The 23,915-nt window shown below is 36.3% G+C and overlaps 1 protein-coding gene across 5 annotated transcripts in view; it reads right to left on the reverse strand.

Annotated features, from left to right (window-relative positions):
* Nucleotides 1–6,423: 6,423 nt before the first annotated feature.
* UBE2E3 (ubiquitin conjugating enzyme E2 E3) overlaps nt 6,424–23,915 on the reverse strand; it is a 96,862-nt gene continuing 79,370 nt past the window's right edge. For 4 of the 5 annotated variants that reach the window (XM_066281098.1, XM_066281095.1, XM_066281097.1 and 1 more), the window contains 3 exons: nt 12,928–13,060; nt 8,555–8,702; nt 6,424–7,062 (listed from right to left, as the gene is read on the reverse strand). In XM_066281098.1, coding sequence (XP_066137195.1) covers nt 6,965–7,062; nt 8,555–8,702; nt 12,928–13,060 — 379 coding nt within the window. In that variant the 3' untranslated portion in view covers nt 6,424–6,964. Of the gene's footprint in view, nt 7,063–8,554; nt 8,703–12,927; nt 13,061–16,406; nt 16,466–23,915 lie in introns of all 5 variants that reach the window. The other variant, XR_010731980.1, reaches the window with a different exon arrangement.

The raw sequence follows: 23,915 nt of genomic DNA on the forward strand, positions 1-23,915 counted from the left end.
GAATCCAGGTTTCATGCAAGAAAGGAATTCCTTCGGTGCATGGTGTGGGCTGGCATCAGCATTAGTGGTTGTACCGACCTCCATGTCATCAGAAACAGATCACTGACTGCTGCCAGGTATCGAGATGAGGTCCTGCACCCTATAGTGGTACCCTATGTTGTAACAGTTGAAAACAACTTCTTTTCATGCAAGGCCCCAACATGCATATCTTTTCAACAATATACTTCAGGATACAGGAAATGAATACATGGACTAGACTTCTCGTTCTCCAGACCTGAATCCCATTGAACATGCTTGGGATGCACTGGGAAGACATCTGGCAAACCATCCAGTGCCTCCCACACTTCTTGAGCTGGAAGTTGCCCTGGAGCAAGAGTGTCAGAGGATCCCACAAAAACTGCTGGACAATCTGATCCTGTCCATGCCCCACTGTTGTCACTGTGTTTTGGCAGTCTTGGGTGACCATACACCCTACTGAACAGTCCATGTGTGGCACTCTCATCCAGTGTGACATGCTTCTGTACCCCCCCCACCAATGTCACTTGCTATTCAATTATGGTAACTGAGTTTGCATCTCATTTGCACAATAGAACCACTTTCTTTGATTTGTTTGCTTTTCTGATGTTCTTAATTTAAAAAAAATCAAATGCTTTATTGTTTCATATTCATTTTGAAATATCCCCTAATTTTTGTGAGCCGTATATATTAGTCTCTTTTCCCTAAAATACTTTTCATTTTTCCTATTAGATTTCTCTAGAAGAATACTGTAAGCAGATACATGTATTCCTGTGTTCTTTTCTTTTTAACAGAAAAATACAAAAAAAATAGATCAATTAAAATAGTAATAATAAATTATGTAAATTTTTAGGACAGAAAACATTTGGTATATTTATTTATTTATTTTATTATTTTTTAATTTTTTTTTTTACAGAGACAGAGAGAGACTCAGAGAGAGGGATAGATAGGGACAGACGGGAATGGAGAGAGAAGAGAAGCATCAATTATCAGTTTTTCGTTGCGACACCTTAGTTGTTCATTGATTGCTTTCTCATATGTGCCTTGACCACAAGACTTCAGCAGACCAAGTGATCCCTTGCTCGAGCCAGCGACCTTGGGTCCATGCTGGTGAGCTTTGCTCAAACCAGATGAGCCTGCGCTCAAGCTGGCGACCTCGAGGTCTCGAACCAGGGTCTTCCGCATCCCAGTCTGACGCTTTATCCACTGTGCCACTGCCTGGTCAGGTCATTCTGGTATATTTAAAGACTTTTAAAATCACAGAATTAAATCATTCTCCATTTTAAACAAGTAGACATTAAAAGTAGGAATAACCCATTGCTACTTCTATTTCAAGCAAACAGGAATATATCCAGCACCTACCACACATATGAAGCACTGAATCATTATGATGGAGAATTAAAGACATGACTGATAAGCCTCACATGGTCTCTGCATAACATTATGAAGATAATTTATACCCATGATATTCAGCAAACATATATCATGTTAGATACCAGGCTTAGATAGAGACAGGGAGTATAGAGTTGATCTTCTAAAAGCTCACTATTCAGAAATTTGTATAAGGTTTAAACTAAACATAATAAAATGCCAATATACATGCTAGAGACAGTGGGTACTAAGAGTAGTTTTAAAGACAAACTATTTTGAAAGCATCAAATAGTATTAAGTATGTTCAATAACACATACTTGGGTAAAACTTAGGAAATCATTATACTAATATTTTCATAGTTAAATAAATAGAGCATGTGTTCAATTTCTCATTAAACAGAAAATGGATGCACAGTGGCAAAGACGTGTTCTTTTCTGAAAAGAAGAGAGGAAAATCTACCTGGACAAGAAATCATAAATTAAGGATGTGATGATGTATTCTCTGTACACATTGTAGTGCCTGAAAGGACCTTCAATTAGAAAACACTTAATATTGCCTGACCCGGTGGTGGCACAGTGGATAGAGCATCAGACTGGGATGCAGAGGACCCAGGTTCAAAACCCTGAGGTTGCCGGCTTGAGTGTGGGATCACAAACACAACCTCATGGTCGCTGGCTGGAGCCCAAAGGTCACTGGCTTGAAACCCTAGATCGCCGGCTTGAGCAAGGGGGTCACTTGCTCTGCTGAAGCCCCCGGTCAAGGCACGTATGAGAAAGCCATCAATGAACAACTAAGGAGCCACAACAAAGAATTCATGCTTCTCATCTCGCTCCCTTCCTGTCTGTCTGTCCCTATCTGTCCCTCTCTCTTCTATTTCTGTGTCTGTCTCTGTCCTCCCCCCCACAAACACACACAAACAATATATATAAAATAAACTCACAATGAAGGTCAGTTCAGGGATTAAATAGCATAACCATCCTCCACACACACCCTCCAAAAGGAAAAGAAAAAAAAATTCCTTCAACGGAGGAAATATGGTATACTGAAATTTGCACTTGTTTGAGTTTCTTACTATTTCTGATGTTTGTGCAGATAGTGTCTCAGCGAGACAGGCTGACAGACTAAAGGTACGTGATAGTAAAATGGAAAGGAGTAGGACTTGAGATAAAATTTAGGGTTTAAAGAATTTGGAAAAATTGCTTTATATTCTGTGTTGAACAGAGCTGTGTAAATGGGACTACAGCCTCACCTAATTTCAACCAGATAACCTCGAGATAGGGAAGATTTAAACACACCTAGAGCGAGTACCCAGAGCTCTGCTGCCTCATCACAGTCAAATCACTCTTCCTCATATAACTAAATTAATGACATACCGTATTTTTCACTGCATAAGACACACAGGCATTTCCACTCTACTTTTGGGGAAGAAAAAGTGTGTCTTATGGAGTAAAAAGTACGGTTATTTTATTAAATATTTTAACACACCACGGTTCAGAATATTTTTTCTTATTTTCCTCCTTAAAACCCTAGGTGTGTCTTATGGTCAGGTACATCTTACGGAGCAAAAAATACGTTATATTCTACTAAAAAATGTTTACACTGTCCCTGTGTCTGAATCTGGGTACTTTATTACCTATATTTTTTAATTTTCAAACTTAGCTTCTTATGGTCTAACAAACATATAGACTGTTATCATTTAAATATCACCTTGGGTTTCTAGTCACATGAGCTACTGTAATACCAAGAAGCTGAGAGCACAGGAGGTGGAAACTAAAAGAAGAGACGTATGCTAGAAGTCCAGGACATGCCCTGCAGGGATGTGCTTAGGCGTTTAACCATCAGGGAGAGGAGAGGAAAGAGTCCAGGTGTGATACTATCACCCACTGCAGAGGACCACTCTCACTTCTAACTCAGGAGGTTCTGACTGACAAGGCTTTATACACTACTGAACACTGCAGGCAATGCAGTTTATAAATCAGTCCCAGAAATTCACTTTATAACCATTTTGAAAGGACTATCAGTCCACTGGAGAAGCAGTCTTTTAAACATTCTATCAAAAATAGAGAACACTACCAGAAATTTAAATGGATAACTTACTTTTTGTAGAATCATCTCAGCCTTTTTAAATAATCTGCAACAGTTTTATAAAAATAGTTTCATATCATGCCATAATTCTCTCCAAAGACCACAATATAAATGTCAACTGAAAATGTGTTAACATACTGCATTAACATGATTATAATGCAGGTTAACATCTGAAAGCATATGATTGAAATGGACTTCAACTTTACAATACAGACATTCTTATATTGTAGTAAGAATATACTTGAAAAAGTCAGTAGACTGACCAGGTACATGATACCTCAAAGTTCTCATAGAAAGAGTAGCATCGACATGGGTCAATGCACACTGCACATCTGCAGAATTTTATCCCTGTAATTACTTAAGATTCCTAGCTTTAAAAGCAGTATCTAGATAACTAATACATCTTATTATTTTGGAAAAAGTAGTCAACAAATGCTTATAAATTTCCTGGTGTTATATGATGTATAGTGATGTAAATTAAGAATGATATCATTTCACTTTTTCCAAATAAAAAAAAAGAAAAATCAGCGACGTTAAAATTATTTCTATGACAAATGTCTAAGGCAGAAGCTAAATAAAGAAACCTCATATTCATTGGAAACTATCGGTAACATCATATATTATAAGGTTCTATCCGAGACTTTTAAAATAGACTATTAAAATAAGGATTTACTGTACTAAAATATAAAACTGTACCTTATTTTAGTAATTTTCAATAATCTATGTTTATCTTTTACATACATATTCCATATGAACTAGGATGCTATAACAAAAGCTCTTCGTGTCATGGTAAATAATGGGGGTGGTACCTGCACATACCGGCTGTGTAATCTGGGATGCGCTGTTAACCCACCTGAGCCTGTGCTTCACTGGCAACCGAGGTCAGCACTATCTCCCTTTCCTGCAGCTCTTCAGGGGACATGACAGGAGATAAGGCCCGTCAGGAACTGAGCGGTACCTCCATGCAGGGGTGCACTGCACAACTCCTCAGACGGCATAGGATCGTCATTAGAACACTCCAGGATCAAAGGCATGCATGTGCTAGGACCATTCTTGAATACTTACTCAGTTGCATTTGGAATTTAACCTGCAGAATTTGCTCTTAATGAAGGAGAAGAAGTCTGGGTTTTGAAATAGTACAATTTATATCTACAGCAAAGTTTCAAGGAAAAAGAGCCCTCATTTAGAGTATACATAGATGAATACCTACCTATGTAACTGGGGAGCGGATCTATAGTTTTTCAAAAAGAGAAGATTAAAAAAATTCAGAATTTTAAGGGAATCTAGGAGTAGAAAACCAAATAATGATTAGTTTTTATTTCAGTCCATTTGAAACTGTAGCCTGTTCCCTGAAAGAGAAAGCAGAACAAGCGTAACAGACTTCATAAGGTCAGAATTATCTGAGTTTGAGGGCTAACAAGGAATACGAATATAATCAAAGCTCAAATCTCGTTTCATATAGGAATTGAAACTCTAAGAAGTATCCTATTCAAGGCTACAAAGGTAGTTTGTGCAAGAGTCACAAATACTTTCAAATAGCCCACTTCCTCCACTGTGTCTCAGGTGAGTAGAGGACACAGACCACAAGTTATAAGCAAAATAGGCTGGCTGATAGTAAATGAAGGAAGTCCAATGAGAGCATCCCAAACATCCTACCATTCAGCACAATGAAGGCTTTTGTAGCACAAAGGGAAAACGGTTACTCCAGGGTGTAGAATGTATACTACTGAAAGCGGGAACAACTACTTCCCACAGCTAACCTGCACAGGAAGCTCTGCAGCTTACACAAAAGGTCCCCTCCCTCATCATTTTGGCTTGAGATCCATTACAGATTATTAGTCACTGCTTAAATAGTTAAAGCTTAGTAGTTTTCATAGGCCTAACCCTGAATTCTTCAAAATACTGAGGGGGGGGGGACTTTATGTGAAAAACGGATACCTAAGTAATTTTATTTTTATCCTGATTTAAGACACTCAAGTCAGTAGAAGACCATTATTCTTAGTGAGGGTATATACAACTATAAATGTTTTACTTTATATTTGAAGCAATGTATTTTTATGCTAATAATCCTACTCTATAAATTTTAAGATGGTATTCTATTCCCATATTTACTACTGGAGAAGACATCTGCCTCATATTCCACAAACTTGTTTATATAACCAAAGAATTAACCCAATAAAATTATTAAGTATTCAGAAAAAAATAGCACATTTATATTGTTTACCATATCTGAATATTGCAAAGTTAATTCTAACTCCTTTAAGAAATCTAAGATTTAATAATTATAACTAGAAAGAAAGAATTTACATAATCTGTGAAATCCTTAAAATCTATTATTTTTTCAATTGAGAAAAAATGCCACACCTGCACACTAACCCAGAGGTCTATTCTACCATCAGCACAAAAAAGGGTTTCTGTATTCAACTCTGTCTCTGGCTACATCTGTTGACCAAGTGTCACAATAAAAATGGTAACACACACCATATACACCATAGAAATTCAAGACCAATATCTGAAGTCAACTAAAAAAATGCACCAAGACAGAACAACTACCAGATTATAGTTATTTGACAATATTGCCCAACGGTGAATAGAAATCACTAATTTGGAAACAAAATGTTCCATAACAATATCAGATTCCTGAGTGCGCCAGAAATTCATTATTATTTTTATCTAAAATATATTATCAAAGTACATCTTTGTAAGTTTTTGAGACCAATGGTCTAAAATCGTTTTACATATTTAATTTTAAGGTCATTATATTTTCTCATTAGGACTTAAAGAAAAAACACTCTACACATTTAATAAGATTTCAAATGTATTCTATTTAATAATTCATTTATTTGTACTAGTCTTTAATGCTCAATATCTTCACATCCGCATTTTTATTTCATGAACAATCATCTCAGACAAACCTTCTAACAAGACTGACTTAAAACATGACAGGAAACTAGGCCATCAGGAGCATGTTTATTGTGTTTGAGATGATACATCAGGTGCTCTCTGAGCTACAAAGGGTAAAAGGAAATCCTCTCATTACAAACTGACAAAGGTAAAAGGTAAAACATTTTTCACAACAGCATTAACCACATACTCAGAAATAGATCTGGGTTTAATACAAATGACGTAATTCCTAGTCATCTACGGCTACTTTTATAACTTCATACAGATAATGAATTAGGCTAAAATGCACTATAATATTTGGTAGACTTCAGGACCAGTATCCTTAGTACATCACAAAATACATTTTGATATCCCAAAGAAGCAAGACTTGCAAGTAGGCATTTTAAACATAACTAATCTACAGCTACAAAGTCCTACTCTTGATAGCATTTACCTTTTTGGGGAGTCTCCCAGTCTCCAAAGGATAAAAGCAGAGAGTAGAATCAGTATAACATATACACAGAAGTCCGTATTGTAAAGGCTATAAAGATTTGCAGCACAGCGAGAAGATGCCTTCTGCTCCTTCCCACTGCATACAAATTATGTGAATTATGTCGCGTATCTCTTGGTCCACTGTCTGGCTATCCTGTCATGTTCTGCTCTGTTGGTCAAATACTGAGTGGCTATGCTTCCAACCAGAGGATCCGCTGGAAAAGTGAAAAGAATAATAAAACATATTGTATGTCTTAAAGGTACAGTTTTAACATTCTATTACATTGAAATACTGATTTTTCATCTTAACATTAACAATCAATTTAAATGCCCTTTAACTAAAAAAATGAATATTGAGGTAATAAATATTTTTATAAAAGATGTATGCTTTTAATATATAAAACTTGTTTTTTACTCTTGGCATTTTACTCAATAATAAAAGTGTGCTAGAAGATATTTTTGCCTCTTATAAATATTAAAAAATGTAATTTTAAATAAATCAGAGCTAACAATGCAATGCTATTCAAAATAAAATGTTTCCTTCGTTATATGCAATAAAATAACTCAAATAAGTATCATTATCTCCATTTGCAAACATACCATATTGTTTTAAATAGATGTCTGAATTGAAAATTAAATCTGAGAAATAAACCTTCATTATTCAGGAGGTTCTTTTCCTGGTAAATGATTGTTCCCTGTTTACAACATTTTTACCCAGAGTTTACAAACAGATAAGCATTTAGAATATATTGTTATGCATATGTATTTTTTCAGTGCCTCGCTTTTTTTACTTAGTATATCTTAGAGAACTTGACCTATCTGTTCACATAGAGCTGTCTCATTCTTTTTAAGGTAGATCCTCTATTAATGGACATCCAGGATGTTTCCAATCTTTTGCTATAATAAATCTTACAGTCTATCTATCTATCTATCTATCTATCTATCTATCTATCTATCTATCTATCTATGTTTAGTATCTGTATAACTGCTGGGCCAAAAATAATAATAAAAGACTTCGGTGATTAATCCAATGTTAAGAAAAACTCAACTTCTCTTAAAAGGTGACCTCTTAGTAAGACAACATACACAAATTCCCTGGCTTACACATCACTCTTCAGTTCAGATCATGTGTGGCACTTAACGTATTTCTTGAAAGTGCTATAAATTATGCAGATGACTTTATTTCTAAGTATACATAATCATAGTCTAGTCCTACAATCTCATGAGCTATATAATTTTTTAATATCCTCCACTATTACTACATCTAATACAACTATAATCCAAAAAGGAAGAGAAACAAGACGCTCTTCATTACTAACTGGTTGCTTTAAAGCACACAGTAGCATAAAGGAAGAAAAGGAGGCACTGGTATTAGACATCACGTTACTTATGTCAAAGTGATTTGTATGGCAACATTAATTTAGAAATAGAGTACATCAAAGACAGGGAGAAATAAGTATAGGGTAGTATTCCATTAAAAAACTAAAGAAAGTTATTGAGAGGCCTCTGGTCTACTCTAATTGAAATGGCATTGATAATATCCTCATAAAATGTTTTATGTTGATCTTTCCACCACTTCTCAAATCCATACTTAAGCTAACCAAGAAAATTCACTAGTGTCCATGGCCTCATTATGAGGCGAACGTGATAACCACTACACTATGGAAACAGGACACGATGGCCTCACTGTAATCAAGATCTGCTTACCAGGGTTGCAATCTGTCAAAAGAGAACAAATCGACAGCAAAACCTTTGAAATAGTCAAAGCAGGACTCCAGTTGTCTTTAAGGATGTCCAGACAGATGACTCCCTGACTGTTGATGTTGCAGTGATAGATTCTGGTGCGGAAAGTAACCTAAGGGCAGTCACATTGGAAACAGGAAAAAATGAAATGCTTTTTTACCAACTAAAAGTCTCACTAGCAAGAATGAAAAGTAACACATCACAGATTAAACTAAATACAGAATAATTTAACTGAAGAGCTAATCGAATACTAGGTTTAAGTGACAACAAAATCAAATAGTTTATGCCCTGGCCAGGTAGTTCAGCTGGTTAGAATAAGAGTTGGGAACTTATAGCTCGCGACCCAGATGTGGCTCTTTTGATGGCTGCATCTGGCTCACAAATAGTTAATAAAAATAATAACATTAAAAATATAAAACATTCTCATGTATTATAATCCATTCATTTCCTACCACTTCTGTTTATGGTTGCCGGTGGCTGGAGCCAATCACAGCTGTCCTCTGGGACAATATCAAATTTTTATTGGATAATGCATAATGTACACAGGTCGTTGTATGGCTCTCATGGTATTACATTTTAAAATATGTTGCGTTCATGGCTCTCTCAGCCAAAAAGGTTCCCAACCCCTGGGTTAGAGCATCCACCCAAAACACCAAGGATAAAGGTCTGACCTCTAGTTAGAACACATACTCAAATCAACCAATGAAGGCCATAAATAAATGAAACAACAAATTGATGATTTTCTCCCTCTCTCAAATAATCAATACATTTTTTTAACATTAAAAGGTTTAATTTGATAAAAAATAAATTTTCTGGTTTTTATCCAGTAAAGCAAGAACTACATTAATTTAAAACCAAAGTGAGTAGTTGATATGATTAGTTTAATGAAAATCAATGATATACAAATTCTATGTGTATGTGTGTGTGTGTGTGTTTGCGTGTGCGCGCATGTGTAACCACATACATACACGCCTGCACACTCCTGTTTAAAGACAGAGTACGGGAGAACAAAAATGGGTTTATGCCAAAGGTAAGAGGAACTGGTAAATAATTTTTTAAACATAAAGCAAAAGTTACATCAGTCTGTTAGTAGAAAAGACCAGTATCAACTTAGCTAATTTCTTGTCACAAAATCCCGAAGAAAAGAAGGTTGGTTAAATCACCAGCCTATTTCCTAGCATTTTATCACTACAACTGGCTCATTTGTCTTGTTAGACAAGAAAGGAAAATAAAACAAGCAAGGTCTTAAGCTACTGAATAAAGGAAACTAGTATTTTTCTGAGATGTGTAAAAACCAGGACGAATTAGAGGAACAAATATTTTAAGTGTTCAAACAATCACAAACAGTAAGTGGTTAATTCTTAATTTGGAGTTGCAGAGGGAAAAAGTTTCTAATCTCTTGGAACTAACAGAGCACTGTGATCTCCCAAGTGGAGTATGAGAGAAAATACTAAAAGTCTTCAAAAGTGTATTTCTGATAAGAATGGAAAATTAAAAACAAACAAAATAACCATTGGTCTAATGGGGGAAAAGCCATTGGTCTTGCTGGGGTGCCAGAAGAACAGACCACACACATCTAGAACTACTCGAATACAGTACATGCTAGTCACACAGAGCTCTAAAAATCTGGCTAGTTGAATTGAAAAGTGCTAAATAAATAAAATACACATCAGATTTTAAAAGACTCAATACCAGAAAGAGAACATAAAATATCGCTTTAATAAAACTCTTTTATTGGTTACATGTTGAAATGATACTATTCTGGATACACTAAGTTAAATAAAATATATTATTAAAATTAATTCACTGTGTCTACTTTTTTAATGTAGCTACTAGAAAATTTAAATTTTTTTTTTATTTTTTTATTTTTTTTATTTATTCGTTTTAGAGGAGAGAGAGAGAGAGAGAGAAGGGGGGAGGAGCAGGAAGCTTCAACTCCCATATGTGCCTTGACCGGCAAGCCCAGGGTTTTGAACCGACAACCTCAGCATTCCAGGTCAACGCTTTATCCACTGCGCCACCACAGGTCAGGCCTAGAAAATTTAAAATTATACATGAAGCTTGACTTATATTTGTTAGACAGTTGTGCTATAGAATATGGGAATAAGGTCCTGGCCGGTTGGCTCAGTAGTAGAGCATCGGCCTGGCGTGCAGAAGTCCCGGGTTCGATTCCCGGCCAGGGCACACAGGAGAAGCGCCCATCTGCTTCTCCACCCCTACCCCTCTCCTTCCTCTCTGTCTCTCTCTTCCCTTCCCACAGCGAGGCTCCATTGGAGCAAAGATGGCCCCAGGCGCTGGGGATGGCTCCTTAGCCTCTGCCCCAGGCGCTAGAGTGGCTCTGGTCGCAACAGAGCGACGCCCTGGAGGGGCAGAGCATCGCCCCCTGGTGGGCAGAGCGTCACCCCCTGGTGGGCATGCAGGGTGGATCACGGTTGGGCGCACGGTTGGGCGCAGTCTGTCTGACTGTCTCTCCCCGTTTCCAGCTTCAGAAAAATACAAAAAAGAAAAAAAAAAGAATATGGGAATAAATAATATATGTTCAAATTATTGATAGCTATCTGTATATATGGTTTAAAAACAATATAATTAATATTGAATCCTTTTAGCTATTAACAATGAATAGAAGAGAATTCATTATTATTCAAGAAGTTTAACAACTTTCTGCACTTCAAAAATAAGCAGTACTATAGAGAAATAATTATACCTAACACTAAGATAACAGCAGAAGTCTTCTTTTTCACTTGTCCAACTATATATATAGATCTGAATGTTTCATAACACTGTATAAGATACCTTAGATTAAAAAGTTTAACATTAAAAGGCTAGAAAATTAAAATATTAAGACCAGCAAAAATTAACATGCTAAATTAAAAAATATTATATTAACCAAAATGATTATAAGAAATTATATGTAGAACTATAGATTAAAACCCTTCTATTAGTCAACTTCTACTTTCCATCAAAAGATGCTAAGAAGTTTTCTTTAACAAATTTCCCCTCACGTACAAAGGTAATTTTATAAAAAGTAAATCTTGCAAATTTTTTCTCCTAATTTTGCTATCATTAAAACCACTTTTCCCATAAGAAAAACAAGGCATTAAAAATTAGTATCTCTACTTATATAGTCATGAGTTATTTTGCTTAAGTTTTGTTTTCTTTAATACAGAAAACCACTAAATGCAAATTGAGCAGTTAGGGATATACTGTCATTTAAAGAGTTATTTTGAATGCGAATACAAGTTGTGTTATTATTAGTATGAGGGTTTTATCCCTTTATTTGACTGATCTAACAAGACATACTCTGTATACCTGAGAGCATTAAGACAATCATTTAAAGATCTTAAATTCTGATGGGACCACAGAGTAAAGCACTCAAAAACTTCTAGATGCTAGGAAACCTTGGTATCTGAATTTGAGGTAAATACCACTAGGTGGAAATGTTGTTCTCTGAGAACACACTAGGGTTTTTTTCTTCCTTTTTTCCTTTTTTATTTTTTTCTGGCATTAAATTGCTGCAAATACATATTTTACATGGTACTGGGAACAGAACGAACTACGTTGAAAAAGAAAACATTTCATCATTGATAACACATTTTCCTCTAACATGTCAGAAAGCTCTAACTAAAGAATAATTATGCTCAGTCTTAATACTGGTGGGTTTTACCTGCAGGCCTCACCACTTTACAATGAGAAGTCAGAGGAGAAAGCTATTTAAGTAACTGTTCTGTTTAAGACTTGAAAGATAATTGCCAGTCATGACAAGGCACAACTCATCCTCTCTGTTACCACCTAATACATATTCAGAGACAACAAGGAGGCATTAAGTCACCCAACCACTGTCATTCCAATTACTACATCCTATCTACAGAGGGCACAAAATAAGTTCACTAAATACTTATTAGTTTCCCTCTTCTTCACCATGGTTTTTCTAGTTTTTACTCATCTATAAAGATAAGTAAGGTATATAGCACAAAATTCAAGTTATTTAAACTTTATGTCTAGCACTTGTAAAACAGGTTTACTTTTTAATCCCAGTATGTTTCTAAGAAAGGTTCATAGAATATTTTCCCTCATATCAAAAATCAAAACTTCATCTGCTTTATTGATGTGCAGAGTGGTATACTTTTTTTTATAATAAACTTCTGCTGATTACAAAGTTATCTGTAAAAGGCAGAAATCAATTACATTTGCAGTTTTAAAGTTTTTAGTACATGAGAGGTTCCATATCAATCCATAAAAAACAATGAAATTAAATTATATCAATACATATTTAATCTCTAGAATAAACTGATTTTGAAGAAGAATAAATGCTAAAGAATGTACTTCTAGGTTCTTACCTTTGGTGGCTTAAAAGGATAATCGGATGAAAATGTGATATCCAGAAAAAAGACACCACCTTCATATACAGAACCTGGTGGACCAAGTATAGTCGATCTCCATTCGTAAATGTTATCTCCTTTAGGCCCAGCGCTATTTAAGAAAAATTAAAAATCAATGTGTATATCTGTGAGCAAAGAATGTTAACATCTTAATTCAAATAAATATTAAAGGTAAACTAGCCACCTAGAACAAGTAAGAGATAAGTCGCAATGAGGACACAGGCATGTGTATAAACTTATTTGGAAATATCTCAAACTTACAGAAAAATCACAGTAAAGAACATCCATATAAGTGTACCTAGATCTCCCTCTGTCTACTCTCTATGTATATGACATGTATATGTACACAAAACCCTAAAGACACCCACATACATACAGAGTGCCTTTTTCTGAGCCATTTTGAGAGTAAACTAAATACATCATAGCCCTTCTTCCATAAATACTTCAGTGTGCATTTCCTAAAATAACCTCAAATACAATCACAATACAGCTACAATTTAGTAAATATAGTATCATAATAATACTTTAACCAAATAATGTTGTCAACTGGTCCAACAGTGCCTTTAAAAAACTTCTAATTTTTCTCCAGTTACAGGATCCTATCTTAGGAACATCTTATGTATATCCTGCACCTTTAGTTTTTTTAAAAAAACCTTTTAGCCTATCTTTGACTTTTATAATATTATCATTTTTGAAGAATATAGTTCTTTTTTAAAGAGAATGCTCATCATTTTGAACATGTCTAATGTTTCCTCAGGATTAGTAGATGTGGGTGGTGCATTCCTGGCCAAAACAGTACATAGAGTGAAGCTGTGTTCTTTCAGGGTATCACATTCAGAGGCACGTGGTATCATTCACCTGTCCCTAACTGGTGATGTTCATTTTCATTACCCAGATCAAGTGCTGTCCAATTTTCCTACTACTTACTTAACACCTTTTCCCACCTGACCAGACAGTGGCACAGTGAATAGTGTGTTGGACTGGGACGCAGAGGACCCAGGTTTGAAACCCCGAGGTTGCTGCCTTGAGCATAGGATCCTAGACTTGACCCCATGGTCGCTGGCTTCAGCAAGGGGTCGCTCGCTCTGCTGTAGCCACCCCCCTCCTCCTGTCAAGGCACATATGAGAAAGCAATCAATGAACAACTAAGGCCACAACAAAGAATTGATGCTTCTCATCTCTCTCCCTTCCAGTCTGTCTGTCCTTATCTGTCCCTCTCTCTCTCAAAACAAAATAAAACAAACACCTTTTCCCTACACCCAAGAGGCAACCTTAGGACAGAGATATATGACTTTAAGGCAGACTTAAGGCAGATATATATGATTTTAAGACCCCACAAATGTCCTGCTCTTCATCAGCATTTCTCTCCTAGATTTAAGATACACTTTTGATTCTTGGCTTAACTGAACTACTATGATGGTGATAAAATCATGATTTTCAAATCCAGCATTTCCTCTGCATTTTCAGCTGGCTCTTTAGCCCTTTCTTCTCTGGTTTGTATGAATGTGTACATTACTGGTCAGGTCTCATGAATTCCTCTTCCTAATGATTTATGGTTCATTATTTATAGTTCAATAATGATGGATAATAATTTGTATAATAATCAAATTATTCCAGATTTGGCCAGTGGAAGCCTCTTGAAATGACTCCTATCTCCCTGTGATAGGCCACCATGAGTTTCTTTGAGCACTTCCTTACTTTCTGGAATAACAAGATGTTCTAGGCTCCCAGCCTTGTAATCAGCCATTTCTTCAAGGAGCCCTGCGTTCCTTTTGGAGGGAGGGTTTTAGGAACCAAGGTCTGAGTGATGGGTGCTAGCTACTAAATCTCAGCGGGGTACACTGCACTGTGTTCAACTCGTTTCATTTATAAAAGACAAGTGAGAGATAATTCAAATAAAATCTAAATTCATAATTACTTATCAGTAAGGCCCATACAATACTCTTAAAATTCTCTTCAAATTTACCCTACATACTTCCACTTTTCTCTAACCTTACCATCAAAAATTACCTTGGCTTTCTAATGTATTAAATATGTTTTCTTTTTTGTAAAGTGACCATCTGTTTAGAAATAATCTGTATGTTTGACATAAAAAAAGTGCCAACAAGCATTGATGTCAACCACAACACAACATTCAGTATAATTAAAAATGAATTAATCAGTATATCTTAATATTGTAAAACAAACTATGAACTGTAAACATCAGGTTAAGTGATGCTGCTATCAGTAATTAATTATGTCTTCTGAAAAACAGTTCATACAGACTGTTTCAAAAATCTATCTTTAAAATATATATGACAAATAAATCATTATTTTGGCCTAGTTAGAAAAAATATATATTTGAAAATAATACTATTTCATAAGATTTAAGTATTAAAGCAACTGGAACTATTTACAGTAATGACTAGTTATATGATCAGTCACCATTTGAGAATCAGTATATTCTATTCCCTAAGTGAATTTTCATTGTGACTACAGACATACAAAACGGGGCACTAAGTTTGCATGTTAAACATGATTCAATGGCATTTCCTCTTCTCAGTTAATTTTTCCCTAGGGACTCAAGATAATCCATATAACATTGAATTATATTATCAGAGACTTTTATTAACATTCTTAATAAAATGTTCCTAAATTTGACATGTTATATAGTAATAATAATAATGTTAGCTAAGGTTTATTCCATCCGTATCATAAGCCAGGCAATGTTCATACATCATAGTGCATAACTCATTTAATTCTCCTCACAAAACTATGAAGTAGGTACTATTATTATATTCCTGTTGTTAGATGAGGAAACTAAGGTTTGGGGAGTTAAATAACTTTCCCTATGACTCGCAACTACAAAAACACTTAGAATTTGGATCAAGTCTATATAAACTAGCTTTTATTTTGTTTTGCTTTATTTCCCCTTATAATTTCAGTGCTGCTATATCAAATTTAATCTCATCAAATTTTGCAAATAATTATTTATATAAGAATCCAAGAAACCAAATTTCCTCAGCAATATTTTTTGGTTCTTAGCAAAACTATGTTCTGTTTCACATGGCTGGATAGAGGTAAGCTGTGGATTATTATATTTTAATAAATCACAGAACTTCAGACTGGAAAGGATTTGGTTGAGGCCAAATCCTTCCCCTTTATGCCTGAAGAAACCAGGGCACAGAAACTAAATAACCCATCCCCTTTGCCAGCTGTAGAAGAGCTGGGATTCCCACACCAAACTCTTGGTTTCTAAATTTTTCTTGTCACTTATACTACTGTGCCACAGGATAAGAGATATGTTTATTACAGCAGAATATTAAATGTGACTTTCTCTTTGTCTTGGAGTAGACTGAGTAGGGCTGCAGCTTACAGCAGTGTAATTCCTTTACTGTTCAAAAGCCATCTAGCCTAAGGTGCGGGCTAAAATCCAGCCCTTGTGTTTGCTGCCTTACCTGGAATAAGAAGAGGCTTTTTCCTTCTCACAAAGGTGTCATCTGCTAGCCAGGACTTTCTTTTGGGGGTAGGGAAAGGGTGGAGAGGGAAGGTGTTAGATGCAGAAGTGGCTCCACCCTAATTCAAACAAATGATTTTAGAGGCTAGCAGCTGACCTGCCATAGAGGCTTCACAGAGGAGAAAATGAGTGATAAACACTGACAATCTAAGATAGGTGCTGTTTATACATTTTCACTAGTTTTCAAATCTCTTTCTTTTTTCTACAAGGGAAACACTCCAGTCATTCTACACACCATCTTGGATCATCTACTTCCCCTCTCTTATGACTCACACCCTCAAGAATGTCAAAATGCCATTTCTTCAACATTAATTAAAACCAAACCTTTATGCCTATACCCATCTAGCGCCCATCCATCTCAATGCCGTAACAGGTTTTTACTCCCCATCACTCCACTGAAACAGCTCTCATCCAAAGCCACCAATGACATCACCATTAGACCCAATGCTCATTTCCCAAATCCTCATCTTACTGCCTGGTCCAGCAACACTTAACACAATTGGTCATTTCTTCCTCCTTGTTATATCTTCTCTGTTTCATTGTTAGAATAACTTAGTGGTTTTCCTCCTAACTGTCCAAGCCTCTCCTTCACAATCACTATTGCTATTCTTTATCTCCCTAACCTCTAAATATTGCCACTCCTCAAGAGCTAAGTTCTCGGACCTCCTCTTTTCTACCTATATCTATCTACTCTTGGTGAGCTCACACTGTTTTTATAGTTTCCAATAGCACCAACAAACTCTTAATTCCCAAATCTGTTATCTCCAACATAGATTTCTATCCTGAATTCCAGAGCTACACATTCTTACTAAACATTCTTTACATCTTTGACAACACTTTCTACTCCACATCCAGTTTACCAGCAAATTTTATTGGAGTTTTCTTCAAAACACACCCAGAATCATACTACTCCCTATTCCTACCAGTCCAACCTTGATTGAAAAACACCAGCACTCTCTCCATGGTGAATTACAATAGCTTCCCTGCTTCCACCTTTCACCCTAGGACCACCGTGGTCTCCTTTCAATATGACAACCAGAAAGAGCAATAGTTAAAAAGTAAATCAGACCATATAATTCTGGCCAAAACCCTCCAAAGGCTTACCTACCTTCCTAACCAGTGTTCAAGGCGCATCTTATGACCTAACTAGGCAGTTTACACTTTGCACCGAAACCCCCACCGCCCTCTTCCTTGATCAGCTGCCTGGGTAACCTGTTTATCCAACACAGAATGTACACTTTCACTACAAAGCCTCTGTGCCACAGTGTCTCTGCCTGAATGCTGTTCTTCCTCAAGACACCTACTTGGCTTGCTCCACTGTCTTCCCAGTGAAGCCTTTCCTGGACATCTATCTAAGATGTCATGCACAATCTTCATGTTTCATATCCTCCTTTCTATTTTTTCTCTATACCATTTATCACTCTCTCACATATTCTGTATCTTTTCTAACTAATTTACTTATTGTCTGTCTCTCACTAGAACATAAGCTCCATTAAGTCACAAGTTGTGGAATGGGCTCTTAAATTTATAGTGGATGGGGCTTTTTATGCCCTAAAAGTTAAATGTATTTTAATAACTCAAAGTGACTAAAGAGTTATGGGATCTGCCCAATGGAAAAAGAAAGGGAGATCTTATAGAGCAAGTTTAATGGGAATGGGAAAGGAAAGAAGGAAGGGGCAGGGGAGAGAAGAGGAAAGGAGAGAAAAAGAAAGAAGTGGAAATGGAATTTTTTCTTACATTACCTTCATAAGGAAGGGTTCATTTACGGTAGCAATTTACTTCATTGATACAGCAAAAGTAAAAATCATTCCAGTTGTGAGTAAAATTATGAAAAAAGACAAAATTAATAGGGACTTTGTTTACCCAAACCTCAATAGGTGTTAATGCCAAAAAAAGATAAATTCCATAACTGAGGAGTCAATTTTTTTGTTTAAGGATTATTCAGAAAATGAGAAGTACTGTTATTGTACTGTTTTCCCCCTGCAGACATTCATTTCCTCATTTTAAATACTATTTTTCCCATAAGCTATTATATTTTCTATGTGCAGGAAGTTAAGATAGTGACAAACTTGCACCTGGGAATTTTCTGCTACTAGCTGCTTTTATTGCTAACAAGTGACACTATTAGAGACATTAGCAACACGAGGATTGGTCAATTTCTCATTAGTTTAACATATAATTCAGCAACTACTGTTACTGCAAGAGTCATAAACACTATTTTTTCTAGAACTTTCAAATGCTTAATTTATTAATGGATACAATTCACAAATATATGCTTTTAACATATACAGTGTTTAATTTTACACTAAGCCAAATGCAAAGATTTATATTTATACTAAATTCTGAGTGCTTTTTATTCCTGAGGCAAAAAGTTTTATCTTAAAATGAGCTGAACTAAGTTCAAGGAGAAAAGAACATAACTACAACTTAAGTTGACCCTGACTATGAAAACTGGTATGTGGTGAGGGTCCTATTTTAAATCATTAAAATAAATATTCTTATATGTACAGGGTGGGTATAAATTTGAAATATCTTACTAACACAAAATTCTTATTTAAGCATGGGTTTAATTTTATAGCTATAAAAATGAAGGAACTGTATTGAACTAAGATGCCATATTGGCATAACTTCAGTAGGCCTTATCCACTTTCACTAAAATGTGTGTGTGCGCGCGCGCTTGTGTGTGAAAGAGAGAGAAAGGAAGGGAGAAGAGATGAGGTAGTTGTGGCACTTCAGCTGTTCATTGACTGCTTTTCATATGTTCCCTGACGGGGTGGGGAGGAGGTAGCTCAAGCCAGTGACCTTGGAGTTTCAAACCTGGGACCTCAGCATCCTCGGTAGATGCTCTTTCCACTGCACCACCACTGGTAAGAGTAACATGACTAAATTTTAAAATGCTATATAGTATAATAAAATCTACTGAAAATACATATGAAATCAAAGAATCAAATAAATGAAGAGATACTCTATGTTCAGGGGTAAGACGACTCAATATTGTCAAGATGTTAGTTATCCCCAACTTGATCTAGATTCAATGCAAAAATCCCAGCAAGTTATTTTGTGTATCTCAACAAAACAATTCTAAAGTTCATATGGAAAAGAAAAAGACCTAGAATAGGCAACACAGTATTAATGGAGAACAAAGTCAGAAGACTGACACTACCCAACTTCAACATTTACTATAAAGCAACAGTAATCAATAGTGTGGTATTGTCAAAAGACTATACAAATAGGTCAACTGAACAGAACAGACCAGAAATAGACCCACATGAATAAAGTCAAAAGTAAACCTTTGATAAAAGAATAAAGGCAATACAATAAAGATAGTCTTTTCAAAAAACTGTGATGGAATCACTAGACAGCCACATGTAAAATATTTTAGACACAGACCTTACATCCTTCACAAACATTAACTTAAAATGGATCATACATCTAAAATAAAACACAAAACTATAACATTCCTCCTAAAAGATTCCATAGGATAAAGCCTCGCTTGCCTTGGGTATAGCAATAACCTTTTTAATACACCAGAGGCATGAACTATGGAATAAATAACTGACAAGTTAAACTTTAAGTTAAAATCTGCTCAGCAAAAGACCATGCCAGAGAATGAGAAGACTGTCACCGAGTGGGAGAAAATACTTGCAAAAGACACACCTGATAAAGGACTGTTATCCAAGATATACAAAGAGCTCTTAAAACTCAACAAGCAAATAAACCAATTTAAAAATGAACAAACCTGAACAAACACCTCACCAAAGAAGATATAAGATGGAAAATAAACATGAAAAAATGTTCAACACCCTATGTTGTTATGGGCTTATTTTTTGTCTACCTCCCAAAATCATGTTGAAATCCTAACCCCCAAAGTCATAGTATATTATTAAGGGGGGGACCCCTTTGGTCAGTGGTTAGGTCATGAAGATGTGGCCCTCATAAATGGAATTAGTGCCCTTACAAAAGAAAACCCCGGAGCTCCCCGGCCCCTTCTGCTATGGAAGGACAAAACAAGAAGACAGCCATCTATGAAAGCAGGTCCTCACCAAAGACCAAATCTTAAGACTTCCCAGCCTCCAAAACTGTGAGAAGTTGTTTATAAGACACCCCGTCTATGGTTCTCTGTTAGAACAGTCCGAACAAATTAAGACATGCCATTAAGGAACTACAAATAAAAATGAGATACTACCACATACCTATTAGAAGGGCCAAAATTCAAAACAATGACATCAAACACTGGCAAGTGTGGAAGTTATGGGAATTCTCATTCATTGCTACTCGTTGTGCAAAATGGAACTGCCACTTTGGCAGACAGTTTGATAGTTTCTTACAAAACTAAACATACTCTTACCACACAATCCAGCAATTGTACTCTTGGTATTTAGTGAACTGAAAAGTTATGTCCACATTAACATAGCTAAAACTTGAAAGCAACCAAGATAACCTTCAGCAGGTAAATGGATAAACTATTGTACACACAGATGACAGAACATTCAGCACTCAAAACAAATGAGCTATCAAGCCATGGAAAAAAATATAGAAAACAATGTATATTAAGTGGAAAAAGTCATCTGAAAAGGCTACGATTCGTCTGATTCCAATTACATGACAAAGGCAAAACTAGAGTCGGATAGAAAGAAATCAGTGGTTGCCAGAGTTTAGTGGGGAGCGAGGAATAAAGAGGCAGAGCACAGAGGATCTTTAGAACAGTGCAATTTAGTCTGTGCGACACTACATTAGTGAATGCATGTCATTATGCATTTGTTAAAGCCCACAGAACGTAAAACACCCAGTCAACCCTAATGTAAACTACAGACCTCAAGCAAGAAAAATGTGTTAAGTGTAGGTGCATCAATCGTAACAAACGTACCACTGGTGGAGGGATATTGGTATTGGGATGGTTGTGCAGACAGGGACAGCAGCTATATGGGAACTCTTCATAATTTCTGCTCAATTTTGCTGTGAACCTAAAACTACTCTAAAAATATAAAATGTACTAATTAGGAAAAAAGACAAAGTTTAGAACAAGTAAATGTTTCTACATTAAATCAAGTAGTGAATGTTTCTTTAAGTGCTGCTTTAAAAAAAGTGTTGGTTTATAAAAAAAATTCCTTAAAAAGGAATGTGTCCAAAAATCTTTTTTAAAATCAGGTACTTTGGAACTTGAAACACATTTTAACCACAGTAATATAAATTGTGGTTTTAATGCTGGCTCACACAAAGTCAATTTAAACCATTTCCCCCATCACTTTAAGTGAGGTACTGAGATCTGTAGATCCCTGACTTTTCTATTACTTAACGGAGACATCAAGAACACCTATCCTTCACTCCAAATTACTAATCAAATACCCATCATCCTTTCCCCTCCTAGTACACACTGTGCTCTCACAGCTGAAGCCCACTGAGTTCTACTTTCTTGGAACACAGGAAGGGGAGGGGAGGTAATCTTAGTTATCAATTGTTCACTTTAACAGGGTTATCAATGGTGGTTGCCGCTTTGGAATATTCTTGGCATGCAGAACAAATTTAATTACATTTAAGTACATCACAGGCTAAATGGACATATGTGAACTAGATTGAAAACCTAAGCAAACTTTGTATTGAGAAAATGTGTCCCAACTATAATAGCAGCTGCAGGAACAGCAACCATCTGCATTAATTAAGCACTTGTACGTTGCTAATAGTTACCATGTTAAATGCTGTATATCTATCTACCTCAATTAATCTTCCCAGTAATCTTATGAGATAGATAATATAACTACTTCAGCTTCACAGATGAGAAAACCAAGGCTCACAGCATTAAGCAGCTTCCCCTGAAGTCTCATCATGGTTAGCACACGGGCAGATAATGAGTATCTAGACAGAACACAACGTGAAGCACATCTCTATTTCTTTCCAAACTTCAAACCACAGTTTTATAAGTGAACAGGCAGTATACCTGAGTACTTTGGAAGAAGTCACTATTTCTCTCAGTTGAAAGTAGTAAGGAGTTCACAAGTTATTAGGGAAAGATAGAAAACAATGGGGGAGGAAAGATGGCTTAGGAAACAATACAGGAAACTAATTCTACTAAATACAAGACAGACATCGATATTTGCTAGCACAATTATCGTATCCTCCTCTTCCTCTCCCCCAGACTGATCTCTTTCTGGTAAATTTAAGACCTGTGAAGTCTGGTGGTAAATGGTAATGCTTATTAATCCATATTGTGCCTTCCTGAGCATATACATTCCCTTTAAAACTAAAAAATGTATTTGAACTTTTACAATATGCAAAGTATAGTATTTTGCATACTTTCCACAGAAGACTAAATGGAGAATATAGAAATAAACTCATTCATTCATTAAAGTTTTGAGTGTCTATGTTTTGTGCTGAGCACCTATGCTGGAAACTAAAAGGACCACTGCCCTCAGGGAGATTACCACCTAGCTAGCGATATACATATTAACCAAATAAATGTACACATGAAATTGTGCTACAAGGAGAGGGTATACACTGCTGAGCGCCAGGGCAAGGTGACCTAGTTAGGAAGATGAGGGGAGGTTCACCTAGTGGGAGTTAACTAGATGGGAAAGAAGAGCTGAAAAAGGCTGACAACACATGCAGATGCCCTAGGACAGAAAGAGCAAGGGGCGTGGCAGGGCCCACACATAGGCCACTGAGGTAGAAACAGAGATGGAACTGAAGAGCAAGCGGCGACAAATTTCCACGCAGGACCTTATCAGGCTATCTTTAAAATATTTGTGTTTCTTCTAAATGTAATAGAAAGCCATCAAAATATCTGAAGCAGGGGAGAGATCACAGGAAGATGTACATTTAGAAAAGCTTCCTTGTAGGGAAGAGGACAGAGAAGCTGTGGGAGAACTGCAGTCACCCAGGTGAAGATGGTGGCAGGCTGTACGAAGTGGTACCAGAGATCGAGATGATGGACCTGAGTGGATCTGAGAGAGATTTATGAGGTCAACAGCAACCCAAAACTCATGTGTTTGGAATATGGGAGGAGGTAAGAAAGACGGGTAGGTTAAGAATAATTCAGAGTTTTCTGAACTGAGATATAGATGCCATTTACTAAGACAAGGACAGTAAAAAAGAAGCTGGTTTTAGACACAGTGGATTAAGACATCTTTGAGATATCCAGGAATCGGATCCGTCAGCTCACAGTTGGGGCTTAGGCTGCACATATAAAGATGTGAGACCCCGGTACTGAGATGGTAATTAAAGTCCAGGAGGGAAGGGCCAGATTCTGAAAAGAGTACAGAGACACGGAGATGACTACTGAGGTGAGAGAACCACATAAAAGTCATGATGATATATGGCAGACTTGTGACAGGTGCTTGACAGACAAAGCAAGGAAGAGCAGGACAGAGGAGATTAATTACATGAAGAGATAGGAGAGGCTGGGTTTGAAAAGGATGTAAGATAGTAATGAAGCCTTCATTTGGTAAGGATTTGA

Source organism: Saccopteryx bilineata, chromosome 5 (genome assembly GCF_036850765.1).
Source record: "Saccopteryx bilineata isolate mSacBil1 chromosome 5, mSacBil1_pri_phased_curated, whole genome shotgun sequence".
Classification (NCBI taxonomy): domain Eukaryota; kingdom Metazoa; phylum Chordata; class Mammalia; order Chiroptera; family Emballonuridae; genus Saccopteryx; species Saccopteryx bilineata.